Consider the following 14076-nt stretch of genomic DNA (forward strand, 5'->3'; position numbering starts at 1 on the left):
GGTTTTTTTCCAGCTATATAGCTGGAAATAAAAGAGATGGTGTTAATGATAATCACTGCAGAAATTAGAGAGATGTGTCTATTTTTGAATGTAGCACTTTTAAGGATAAATCTAGTGTTGTTTTGTGTACATTTTGTAATTTCGTGTTGGAAATGCATTCTTCCCTTTTAAAGCAGTTCTGGACATTGAGTTATGATCACTCTTCACCAAGACTTTGGAGAAAGATCTCGGACACTGTAAGATTTATGAAGGAAGTTATTTCAGGAAAATGGCTTTTACTCTAATATGATTCAAGTACATCAGACTTAAAGGAGAAAAAGGGTACTCTCACCCCCCGCCTCCACTTCCCATGTGACTGAGCTCAGTTTCGAAAATGCAGCCTTGCTGTCATTTCTTCTACTGCTCTGCGTGTGTGCACACGTGTGCGCACATATGCTTCTGGGTATGTGTTTAAGGAAAGAGAATCATTCTTTTTAGTGGATTTTATTGGGTAAATTCAAGTTCTTAGTGGTCACCTATTTGAGGATACTGAAAACTCAATCTTAACCATTGACATAAAGCTCTTTCTTTTATACTCAGGATGAAGTAGGAGGAGTCATGAATGAGGAGTTATTGCCACTGAAGTTGGAGAATTTATTTCATGATAGGGCCAGGGATTCCAGTAAAGGGGTTGTGCCTATTTCCCAGTGGCATCTGTATGTTTTGGCTATAATACTATTTTATCTTTTTCTCCAGACTACTGTGTTCTTAAGGCCATGACTTAAGCTGTAGTCAAACGTGATTTTAGGTTATACTCTGGCTCTGTTATAGGTATTTATATTCTTCATATTTATATTCAACTCTGAAAAAGTAATCTGAACCAGTCAAAAGCATGGTGTTCACTGATGTCTGTCCCCAGGGCTGCCTTGTAGACTGCCTAATATCCCAGATTCCCTACATATATCTAGTACTTCCCTAGGTGTAGCCTGTATTCTTTTGTTTTTTTTTTTAATCTCTTTGAAAGGCAGAAAGTGAGTAAGAGCTAGCTGGGGACATTTTGAAATAATAAGGGTCCCTGAGCACTTCAGAGTGTGTCCTTGGTGTCCCTGAGACTGCGCTCCTGGGCGCAGTGAGCTGCGCTGCTAGGAATCTCCTGGGTCATGGGCTCAGCCTTGGGTTTGCCCCTAAAAGGAAGTATAGGGGCTGCTAAAGTAAAGCTAAGCTAGCAGCGCATTTTTAACAGTATAGAGATCAGCATTAGCTAGTCGCTTCTCAAGTAAGTTTTTCAGCCTGCACTAGCTTGATATGTCTTGTGTAGGAATCACAGATGCATCTTGACTCCAGGGTACACCTTTTAACAATGTAGTAACATGCTTTAAATTCATTCATTAAAAGGTTATTGACAAAAATGAAAAAGATGAGGACAATGGAAGGACAGACATAACATATTTTCAGGTTAAAAATGTCTCCCGATAAAACAAAATTTTGGACAATCAGAATGTTCCCAATGCAGTTTGCTGCTGCTTGTTTTCAAGATATCAGCCAGCATAATTAGTCATTGGAATCTATCTTTAAAACCTTTTTTTTTTAAAAAATTCCTTCTTATATAATTCAATTTAAATAAGATAGTGAAAAATAATGTCACTTTTACAGCACTTTAAGGATTCTGTGCTCTTTCAGACAGTGCCTTTCTGAAGCTTTAAAGCAATGCAGTTGTCATTTAGGATGGAATTTGTATTTCCAGTGTCAGAGAAGTAAGGTCACTGGAGACTGACACTGTTAAGCTAGAGATACTTAACAGTAACAGCTGCTGAATTTTGTTATTCTTCAAGTATGGGATTATATACCTGCAGAGGAGTGGGCCTTGAATTCATTTGAAGTGTTTGGGCTTTGATTCTTGTTATATTATGTCCTTAGTTAAACCTGAATGTTGTATAACAGAGGGCAATTTTTCAACTGTCATTTTCTCTAGTTTTGCCGGCTTCCAAGATAAGACTTAAAAAATATCACTAGTCACTTTCAAAATGAATGTGGCATTTTGCTGTTTGATTTTGTTTGTTGCTTTTTTTAGAAGTGGTTCAGGAGAAAACAGAGCAAGTCTCGGATCTCAGAGCAGTGTCTTTGTCGTTTTTTGAAATTTATTAAATGTGTTTTGTTCTGCAAATATTTTTTTCAGTGAATCGAAGAAGACCTCTCCACACACTCTATCTGTGATAAACTATGGAAAACATACTGTCGGAGAGCTTGTGCTTTTAACAATCACCAGAATATAATTGTTAGTGGAGGCTACGGGGAGAAAGTTGGGAGAGCATCTTTCTGTTTCTCTTCTGTCTTTCCCTTGCTCCTTTTCCTGCCTATATGCTTGAGCAGGGCCATTCTTGAATATGCTAATAACGTAGCACAGTGGTAAGCTTGTGAGATGAAGATTTTGTAGAACATTTGGAAGCAGCTGTACTTCTCTACAAGTGAAGTGATAATATGGTTTAAGGGCTCCCCTAGAGAGACATTTTGAAGTCAGTCCAGTTGTAAGTGGATGTCTATCTTGTCATTTAGAAGGCTGAGAGATCAAACATGTTTGGGCATTATTCTAGCATATGTTACTGCATGATGTTAGCTACAGAAAGCAGCAGCAGTCATGCCAGCGTCATGTGTGTAAGCTCAACAGACCTTGGATCCTGATACTTTATATCTTATGAAATGTTCCAAAATATCTACCACTGAATGAAGTTTCATGCCTGTTAATGAAAAATAATATGTTTCTCAAGTGTTGGCCTTGTTTCATACATATTTTGACAGTTTTAAAGCAGGACTGAACGTTTGTCAGAAGTCGGAAAATTCTCCCTTGATTCAGATTCTTACTTTAAGAGAGAGACAGAGCATTAACACGGGTCTCTCACCAAATTAAGCCAACAGGTGTCTACCTAAAAAAGGAGGCTATAATGCATAAACAGTTTGAGACTGATAATTAGAAATGGTCATGCAAAGAATGTCATCTCTTTCTGCCCTGTCTTAAAATGGGAGTATATGCAGAGTAGTGAAGAGAAAAATCTGCCAGCTTTCTGAAAGACAAAACAAACTCTTTCTATGTTCTGATATTTGGGAGCCCCTGAATGGCAGGAAAGAATATAGCATCCCCAAAAAAGGTTTTTTTTTTTTTAAATATCGTTATTAGTGGATATTGAAATTAGCTGAAATGTTACCACCAATTTTTTTAACTTGATTCGGTCTCCTATTCAAGCCACTCTTCCTGGTTTCCATGGAGAGACTGATCCTCTAATCCAGCTAAAAACTCCCAATGAATTCCCATAAGGGCATAAGAGAACTTATACTGGAGCCTTCCCCACTAAGAGTTGCTGGGGCTCTTGCCTGCCACTGAAGAATTAGGGATTTCTAAATTGTGCAAGGGGAAGGCTGTGTCATACTCTTCTTTAGCCCAGCCACTGGAATAGGGCTCACATGGTGACAAATCTGTTCCAGCCCCTGAATGCAGTTGCTTACATATCTCCAATGATAATATTTCTTCCAAGTTATACTGATGTTTGGAGATGAAGGAGTGGCAGGAAAGGAGGAGACACTCTATATGATTTTTCTCTCCCCTGACCCTCCTAAGGCAACCCTAAAAAACACAACTGGAGCTTCTAATATCTGCTGATGTTAAGAATGAGTAACGTCTCTTGGCTTTGGAGAGTAATATTTGATCATCCTGACTGCTTCCTGAAGTGACTGAGATTTAGAGAGCAGTGTGATTAATATCTGGGCCCAATTAAGAAAAAATCTTTCAAAAATTAACTAAATATATTTATCTTCTCGATCTGGCCCTCCTGCTGTGGGCACCAGAGGTAGAAGCACTACTGTGATGTGTCAGGAAGCAATTATGATTCTAGTATGCCAGCTGCTTTAGTTGGTCTCTAAAATAAGGAAGTATAGTACTAAAGGAACACAACATGATTTAATATCTTTATGCTATTAGAGGAGGACTGATAAACATGAGCAGTACAGAGTGCATGCTATCTGGGACATAGCATTTGTGCCCAAAATGTTAAAGCTTGCATCTCTATATTCATTGCTATTTTAGGCAGCAAAATAAAAGTAATCTCATTTATTGAGGGTTCTTTGTTTCTGAATTACTAAGTCAACTATGTGCCAGTGTCCAAATATGAATTCAGATTTTGAAGAATCCAACTGTTAAAAAAAAAGAGAAGAAAAGTTTGGAGCTCCCATTATTCTGCAGCTACAAGCACCACAAATTATGTATGACTATAACATGAGCAGGAATAAGAGCTATGGGGAATTACACTTGACGCATACCAGCTTTCTAATGTTTGTGTAGATTTTTTTTCAGTTAGGTAAAATAATTCCTGGAATTACATTGATATGCTAAACAGATGGGAGGTCTGAATAACATCAGATCTGTCTAATTAATGGGCCTTTGTCATCTCTGTATTTAGAAATGTACAAAATTAACCACAAAGGTAAATAAAATGCTATATATTATTGGATATTTCATCAAGTATGCTGGACTACACGGAATTTAGGTTAAGGAAACTGACAACAGATACACCGAGGTTGAACTTGCTTCAAATATACAGCAGAATCTGTGCTTGCTGGTTCAGAATATTACACATGATTAATTTCTTTGGAACTTTCATTTGGGAGCTTTGGAACTTTTCTTCATATTATGCAATTAAAATATAACACTTGTGATATCAGTCATTATATTAAGATTTCCAGATTTATTTATCTTCAGTTTCAAGTCATGTAAAGAGATTGTGTTGCATAGACAGCAGTTAGGTCACATGCCAATTATTCAGTATAAATAGCTAGAATTATCTGAACGTACTCCAGCTAGAAAAATAGGTTATAAATTGTAAAACAAAATTATGAGCGTACAATAAATAAAGACTTAAAGAATAGCTTTGCTTATTCAGTAAGCCTTGAACTGTATGCTTACGTGACAATTTACATTGCTGGTTGAGACTCTAGTTCTGATCATAAACCGCAGTTGTTTTGAAAGGAGCACCCTGTTCATTTTTCTGAAGTTATAATTCTCTCTGCTGTTTTAATATAATTTATCAGTGCCTGTTGATACACATATTTCTCTGTATATGTCATTTGCATGAAAAATAATAAGGCTTTCATGCAAAAAAATAAAATAGTGGTTAAGAACCTTTTCAAAGTCAACTGATTTCACTCAAAGTATCTTGTGCCTTTGTAACCCATTTACCTAACTTCCAGTATTAGTTTCAACAAATGAAGAATCAGCAGGGTTGAATGTAAATTCCAGCAGTTCACCATATCCTATTTTCTTCCTTTTATATATAAATACACACACACACACACACACACACACACACACACACACACACACACGTACCTTTTAAATAAGTGGTAAAATGTCATTTGAGTTGCAACTGGTGAATTACACGTATTTCCTCTTTCTACAGTTCCACAGGACCTGAGGTCCTCGGTCAACCTCAGGTGACATTTATATAATTTTCAGTTAAGAATTGCAGAGATAGATAGTTTAGAAAGGGATATACACAAGCTTTACCTAAATTCAGCTCAGTCTCATACTGAATTTTAATTTATAGTTAAAACAGTTGCATTCTCCTTTAATTTTATAAAGACTTTTTAAATATTTCTCCTCAATTTAAGCATAAAAAAGTATTTTCTTGTTTTTTATATCTGAGGATATGATTATATCAGCTAAGGCTTGGAAAAAATCCCAGAAGGAAATGGTATTATCTGATGATATAAATCTTTTGTGGCATTATACAGGACTAGTTCTGAAAGATATTTTCTGATATAATTGGGGAAAAAAACACCTTAAACTAAGATTTTGTATTTTGTTGTATTAGAGTCAAATCTTACATCCTTTTATCTCCTAAAATCTTCTTTGAATCAATTAGTAGTTCCAGTAGAAGGCAGGAAATGAGGAGAAGGTGTTGGGCTTCATCCATTCAAATTATAATACACTGAAGTCTTGACAGTATTCTAGGATAGTTTCATTACAAGTTCTCTAATGACATAAATATGTGTTTACCTGTCCTGCTTTTGCATTTTCACAAACAAATGTTTCATAGTATTTGGCAAATTCTGGTGCATGATCATTTATGTCTAAAATCCGGATGAAGACAGGTATCTGGCTGCTTTGTTTAGGATTATCTGAAAAATGAAAATAATTCATAGTTCAATGTAAAGACTAGCAATTTGTGAGAAGACCTGAAATTATCATATATTTTTTCCAATGCACATCAGAATTGCTCATTCATCTTGATCATATTAAAACAATTATGTTTAATTTTCTCCTGGCACACCTTTGATATGCTTAAGAGCCATATTTATCTTTGAAACAAGTTATTATGGTACATTTATTCTGAAATAATGCAATGTCTTTTTAAATTGATTTGCATTAAAAACAGGCCACTGAGTTATTATTGATGTCTGACTTGTATTCCACACATCAGTGCAGTAAATGATCCATTTCGGAGAGTTGTTTCCTGAGGTAGAGCTGTCAAGAGTAGCATTTACTGGTTCAAAGCAGAAGAGCAGTTAAATTGTGTCAGTCAACTAAAAAATTAATAAAAGTTGTCCCTTATTGCCCCTTTGAATGTCAAAACAAAAAATGGGTATATGTAGCTGTTATCATCAGTTGATATTCACAAACTTGACCTCCTAGATCAAGCTATAGCTACAGATGAATTTTGCAGCAGAAATATTGAAAATGGAGACCGTATTTTACAAAACAATGAGAGAGCCTTGTATGAAGAAAAGGTATCAGTCTTCCTGAAAATAAGTATATAATATATCTCTCCAAATACCTCCCCCTGTCTGTTAAGCTCATAGACGCCTGGGGAGTCTGTAAAGGAGGATGAAGAAAGGGATAAGGATGAGAAAATTTGTTCCTTGTAAACAGGGATCTCTCTCTGTTTCCCCTCTGCTGCCTGTTATTAATTGGCTGCAAAGAAAAGGACTGGTGAGAGGCATCCAGATGTGTCCAACAAAAGTGTCCAACAAAACAGGAAAGAATCCAGGTGAACGATGCAGGGCTGGCGTTTACTTCAAGCCTGGAAGAGAAGTCTCTAGTCTTGGCATCAGCTGAAGCTGTTTCCTGAGATAGGTTACAGCAGATTGAAATTAAATATAATTTTTCCCCTGGCTTAAAAGAGTCTTTCTGACAAAGTTTTATTTGTCCAGCCATGGCCTTCCCCCCCTCCCCCCCCCCCCCCCCGGAAGGATTTCCCCTGAACTAAAGGCTGAGTTTAGGATAAAGCCAATACATCTCTCCAGCACCTAATTAATTTCTAGGATTCTCAGGGAATCATTTAACTTGTCTAATACCTACTCTACACAGTTTTGTTGAGCCTGAGAATTTCAAATTGCCTTTTCTCTAGTGGCTGGAGATAGTCTTGAACTAATAAGCTGAACTTAAAGATACTCTGTCTATTGATAATATTTGACTAAAGGCAAACTTAGTGAAACAAGGTAAATCATATATATTGTAGAATTGTAATTATTTTTTTTTTAGTTCTAATGTTCTTAGATAAGCAGTCTCCAACTTACTTATTTCAGTTGCTATGACAGTGATATTGTGCCAGGGACTTTCCTCCCGGTCAAGCGGCTTGGAGATAAATAAGGATCCATTTCCTGAATAGATGTTGAATATTCTGTCAAGGTCAGTGTGTCGATCCACAGAATATCTGTCAAAACACAGTACAATTGAGTGTCACTATCTACTGTTACAGTGTCTAATTTAGCCTATGGCCAGCTATAAAAATTTTCTAATTTCACGTGTGGTTAATAGGGGATGTTTTCCTAACAAGTACCTAGGCTTCCTTGCAGTTGCTCAAGGAGGCCAGCATACAGCAAATTCTGAGAAACAAGTTTTAAGACCAGTGAGGGGGATGAAGGGAAAAGCATTTATGTAGGCAGTTTATTAAAGACTGATATTCAAAATCTTATTTTAGCTTATAATGAGAATTTTAGAATAGCAATGGCTTAACTAGAAGTGAACATCCTTAGATACTATTTTCACAAGTTAATTGCTTTCTGGAGAGCTCAGCTGTCAAAGGACACACATATCAGATATTTCAAGTATCACTTGAAAACCAGATACTTTTGGTATGTCATAGGGACCATCAAAATCAGAAGATCTTTGGATGATGTTGTTGTTTAAGATGGAAATCCTTAAAATCTAATTTTATGACACTTTTTTTTTTTTTACTTCTTTCTTTCTTATCAAGGAAAAAGTCATTTTCATAGGTGTTTTCTGATCTAGATACTAATAACTGCTGTCCACAAACAGGTTAAATTCATGTTTTTTACATGGATTGCTTAAAAATATTTTATTTCCTTCCTCTACTCGTAGCACCTTCTCCATATTGTACTGCTGCAGGTCATACCCATTTTGTTCAGAAATGTAGAAATCAGGTTTGCTAATCAGTTGCATGGCAAATATACAAATTTCAGTGCTGTATTTGTCACTGCAGATAATAATAGCAGATGGCTAACAGTTACAGCAATTTCACAGCACTGAACATTTACCTCTAATTGTTATGACTTTCTCACAGTCATTTCTTATTTAATATACTGTACAAATGGTGATCATTAAATAGTTAAGCCATGGAAAACTGGCAGTGTAATATCTAAGGGGCTATTTTCCTCATTGCAACTGGGAAAGGTGCAATACAGAAGGCTGACTGCTATCAACCAGCAGGGAGGTAGAAATACACAATTTGAGCATCTTACATAAGTTTGACTTTGGAAACGTGGCATAAAAGCATAATCCTGTGAAAGGTTTGGAGAAGGCACTGGAACATGATGCATGTTAAATGCTGATCCCTTCTTTCTTTTTACCTGGTGCCTATAGGCTCTCTTTCAGAAACATCCCCTGTACTATGTTAACTGTGTATTTCATCACAAGCTCTCATAGGTATTTCTGTGCTTCACTTTTTTCAGTGACCCCTATGAGGCTAATTACACAAGTGCCTCTCTCCTACATTGTGCACTTATCACATTTTGTGTGTGAGATTTGATCTACATCTAAATCACTTTATTTTGTGGGGAAGACTTACTTTATTGCGTTCCTGGTTACATCCGGATCTTGGGCTACAACCTGCCCAATAATACTTCCTTCCTTGGCATCTTCATCTACCTCTATTAAGTAAGAGGGTCTGCTGAACACTGGAGGCTCATCTATGTCTTCTACAGAAATTTTGACCAGAGCTGTGTCTTTAAATGGCCCCAGCTGAAGAAAGCGGGGATCAGGATGCGTGTTGGTTGCTTCCACTCTTAAGGTATATAACATCTTGTTCTCAAAATCCAGCTGCTGGGGAGCAAATAATAACAATAAAGAAAATGATGTCATTTTACAAGAAAAGTGAGTCAGTTTTGTAATGCTAAATTAGAAGTCTAGGCATTATGGGCAAAAGTTCTAAAATTCAGTCCAACTTGGATAAAGCAGAGTGCATTAAGGCTTATCTTAGGTATAGGCAGAACTGGGAGTTTTATAGGACAACAAGCCAATTATTGTCCCTCTGCCTACTACTTGTTCAAATGTCTGGAAAATCAGGCTGCTATTACAGGTGACATCAAGCCACAGGAAAGAAGTAAGACTCTTTCCAGAAGTACGAGTTACTCAGCCTTATTTTTCTCATCTCTACAGCAGTAACACGAACAGTTATCCCAGCTTCTAAAAGTTCTCTGCCCTCTGTGCACTTTCCTCTCTCTCTTACTGTCTACCCTTCCCTGTTCTGTCTCAGGAGCAAACCAGGCTTACCCTGGCTTCTATATTCCAGAATGAGAAGAAAAACTTTGAACTCTGTTTTCCAGTATATGTGACCTTTACATTATAAGCTCGGCATCCACACTTTTCCACTTATTATGCTTAATACTTATCAAAGATGCTGCTATAGGGAGTTTAACGCTTAAAAACTGGGAAATGCTAGATTTAAGGTAGAGCTCTACAGAAGCTGCAGAGCCTGTGATCCTTGATGAATGACTGAGATCAACATTCCACTTTCAGGAGAAAGATTAACAAAACTGTTGTTTCCATTTTGAAGATTGTGTCCTAATATATTTTTCTTTCTCTTTCAGTAATGGCACCTGTCAATGTTTCCTAATGCATCACCCAGACTTCCAAGTTTTTAGAGAAGAGAAGTAAAGTATGTAGACTCCAAAAAGCCTTGATCTGAATTACAGAAATTCCATGTGAACTAGGCATTCCAATTTTGGGCCAGTTCTGCTCATTAACTAATCTGGATGATCCTTGAACTATTCAGGTTTGTTCCATATGTATATAAATGTGTATATTCCTATACATTCATACATACACACACATACATGCACACACACACTCGTGTACATCTCTAAAAATAGATGTATATAAATCTATATTCTATATAAACATACTTTTCTAAATAAATATACATTTTTCATAACTGACACGAAAAGAGTAATACTGAGCATAGTGTTCATACTAGATATTATCAGATGAACCTTCCTGTGGGATCTATTCTAACCTCCAATGTAAAATAATTTTAGCAGTAGTTTGGTAACACCATCACAGCTTTTTGTAAGTTTAATAGTCTGAACTTTAAAAAGCAATCAATAAATCAGAGATGGTATTTTGAATTAAACTTCTGCCTATTCCTTTTCTTTTTTAGCTTCCATTGACATGATATCCAGCAACTTAAGTTTCACCAAGATTAGACTTAAACCAAAAGAGTTTTGAGATGTTGAAAGTTTGAGCTCAGCATTCTGGATAAGAGACTCCTGTAGACTGTCAGATAGATTAGAAAGGAACAGGTTACCCTTGGAGGTGTGAGTTCATCAAACTTAGACCTTCAGGCAAACCTCATGGCCTTGGGAGCCTTGCTGCAGCATTCAGCTGATGAGCCCCGCTGTGAACTGAACCCCTCCAGATTTTCACAGCCCTAATTCAAAACCACTGTATGTGAGAGTATATACACTGAAAAGACAGCAGCCACTGAAATATTCCTTTATATGAAGTGACATGCCAGGAAATTTCCCCCAAGACTTGAAAGTAACAGATATATGCCAAAGAAAGAGAAGAACCAAACTAATACAGGAACTGCTTGGCAGCCTGACCTCTTGGGAGATCTACCCTCCCTTCCCCTAGAAGAGGATAAAATAGCCATAACACCTGGAGAGCTAAGTACATATAAAAGAAAGGGAGAGAAAATAAACCTTTTTGACAGTTATAATCCCTTCCTGTGTGTCCTTGTCAGTGATGATGTCAAACATGTCTGATCCATCCCCATTGGAGATGCTATACTCAGTCTCTGCATTTTCACCCAAGTCAGGGTCATTGGCTTTAATTCTGCCAAGAGCAGTCCCAGGTGGTGCAGATTCAGGAGAGCTGAACTGGTAGGTACCTGGAAGATTGAATTCAAGTATGCATTATTTTAAGGACCGTTGTTCTTCTGAATAATAAACATCTCCAGTGTCTCCCGGATTTTTTTAAGTAACTTGGAGTTTGAAACTTTTTAAGAAAAAATCTATTAGTCATCATAGTAGACTTTAAAATAGGTTTCAGAGTTGATTGACAAGCTGTCAAAAAATTTTCAAGTGACTCTTCAAAGCCATTTAGCACCGTGCTTTTAATGCTTTTTCCCCCTTATTCTTCAGCTAGAAGGGACACAAAAGCGCAATAATATGTTACTGATTCTAACATTGATTATTTAATGGTGTAGATTTTTTTTTTCTCCTTCTCAATCTCCTAGAAAAGTTCCAATATAAAAGCTGTGTGGATTTTGTTTTGTTTTCCCAAGACACCAGAGTTTTAGAAACCAGTCAGGATTTTGGAAGGAGGCTAAAGTAAAGTAGGATTTTTCTTCCCTTTTGAAATATATGTTCAAGAGTTTTAGGTGTTTTATCTGAAAGTAATTCATTCAGACGTTATTGGTAATACATACTAAAGAGTCATGGTAAGAAGCATTTGGATACATGTTCATGTTAATTGCTATAGTTAATTGAAATGCAGATACATTCAGATTTTCTTTAATTTACTCTGCACATACTTTTCGCGCTCTTCTAATGGTTGGTTTCATTTAATGTTTTTATAATCAGGTTTTGCTAGAAAGAATTCTGATTACATAGACATTTTAATCTTGAATATGTTTATGAAAAGTGAATTTATATGTATTTTCTGACAAGATTTGCAATAAAAATGTAATTATAAAGACATGCTGTTGCAGAAAAAGAATTAATCATATGGTTTTATTGACCAGTTAGAACTAGACAATGAAGAACTTTCATCACTGGTAAGACATAATGTGTTTCTAAATTAGCATTTTCAGTTGTTTACTAGCAAGAAAATGTAAGAATTTTCTGATATTTTCAATATTTTACATTCCAGAACTCGGTATTTATTTTCATCTATTTACTTATGTTAATTAATATCAATTTGCTGAGTGAAGTAGTAGCACTGGAAAAACATCGTAAAGGTCTGGATCCGACAAAATTGGTACCTGACAAAATGCATAATCCTTTTTTGAATAGTCTGGAAAGGACCTGTATAAATTGCATTGACTTGTACTATAATACAGTTGAGTATCTTTTTGGAGCTAGTCCATTTCCTATATTTACATGTCCTTTGCTTTCTTTTAAGGCACTTAAAAGGTCCCAAAGGTTCCTTTTAAGTACAAGGACTGCAGCAGACATTTGAGTGCTGAATGACTCTCTGTCCCCAATTGTATACTTTAAGTACAAAAGAGTGTCACTGGAAATACCCTATATTTATATAGATAAGTAACAAAATGGAAGCTAATGCCTGATGCTAAATTGTATTTGCTGTTACAAATGTAAGGCTCTAAGTGAAAGCTCAGCGGTAGATTGTTTGGCTGCAATCTACACAGACTAAAATGTATGTTTTTGCCTTAAAACAAGCTGAAAATGGGATGAAAGTTAGGATTCTTGGCAGCTAACCATAAATTTGAAGGCTTGCTCAAATTTGGGGGTGTGGCAGGTGAGCCAGCAATACTGTAAGAACAGATTTAATCATGCCACTTATGACTTCTTCCAGAAGAAATAACTACTTTAAATGCTTTTTGTGTCTGAAAGCACTTCTTATGCGTGTGGCACTGCAAATTTTTAGCATGTGAGACGGTTAGTTTGGTGTAGGGTGCAATGAATTCCAAAAATGTAAGATTTTCATTATGGTGCAACTTTAAAGAACCTTTTCCCTTACTGCCATTAAACTGTTAGAAGGTCACAGCTCAGGCCAAAATAAAGCCAAAAATTAGTTCATCCTTACTGCAGCCGGAACAACTGATGCCTCACACTACCGTTCCGTTCTTCTATCTCCTCTAAGAAACCAATCTTTAGTTTTTCAGAACCTTGGCATAAATTCCTGTTGGCCCCACTTGCAATTCACCTTCTGCTTTAGGCCACATGTTCACTTATGGTTGCCTCACATGAGAGGAAAAGGAAAGTTATTGTTTTCAGAAGGAGCAGATTCCCAGAACTACTTAGCACTTTGAAAACATGCTCCAGTTCATAACTATCTGAGAAGAACTCAAAACCTTCAGATATTTCTTTATATTTGATTTACCATGAAGTATTGAAAACTGCCCTGCTGAGGAAAAAGAAAATGAGAGTGAATGGTCATCAGCAAAATGAAAATTACACCTCTGCATTGATCCCAAAGCAGGTCATCTGTAGCCCATGCCGTGTGTTTCAGTGAAGTTTAAAATAGCAAGCTACAGAGAGTATTTTGCGAGGCATCGAACTGTGTGAATTTCTCTAAAATTAAGGACCTAAACCAAAGGTTATTGAAATCTTCAGAACTTCTATAGACTTCACAGTTTTTCAGATCAGACTTCAGCTAGACTTGAAAGAGGAGCACCAGAAGTAACAAAGGCTAAGGAGCCTGAGAAACCAAAGTTATTTTGCAGTTCTATGAATTTTTCATACTTTTATCTTTTTTAATCTCTCTTTTTTATTGTTTTTTGTTTTAAACTCAGCAGCCAAGCCTACAATGCAATACATCAAATTCTAATCGAGGTTCAAGGATTCCTATTTGCCAAAAAATATTATGGCTTCTACAGTCAAACAGGAAAGCTGGTTAAGAATTTG

At 36.4% G+C, this 14076-nt stretch overlaps 1 protein-coding gene across 4 annotated transcripts in view; it reads right to left on the minus strand.

Annotated features, from left to right (window-relative positions):
• The window catches only part of CDH9 (cadherin 9), a 94662-nt gene that overhangs the window by 6083 nt on the left and 74503 nt on the right, over nt 1-14076 (minus strand). For 3 of the 4 annotated variants that reach the window (XM_068931504.1, XM_068931505.1, XM_068931507.1), the window contains exons 6-9: nt 11188-11375; nt 9054-9307; nt 7543-7679; nt 6023-6144 (exon numbers count right to left, since the gene is read on the minus strand). In XM_068931504.1, the coding sequence (XP_068787605.1) occupies nt 6023-6144; nt 7543-7679; nt 9054-9307; nt 11188-11375 (701 nt within the window). The remainder of the gene's footprint in view (nt 1-6022; nt 6145-7542; nt 7680-9053; nt 9308-11187; nt 11376-14076) is intronic. The other variant, XM_068931506.1, reaches the window with a different exon arrangement.

This window comes from Struthio camelus, chromosome 2 (assembly GCF_040807025.1).
Source record: "Struthio camelus isolate bStrCam1 chromosome 2, bStrCam1.hap1, whole genome shotgun sequence".
Taxonomy (NCBI): domain Eukaryota; kingdom Metazoa; phylum Chordata; class Aves; order Struthioniformes; family Struthionidae; genus Struthio; species Struthio camelus.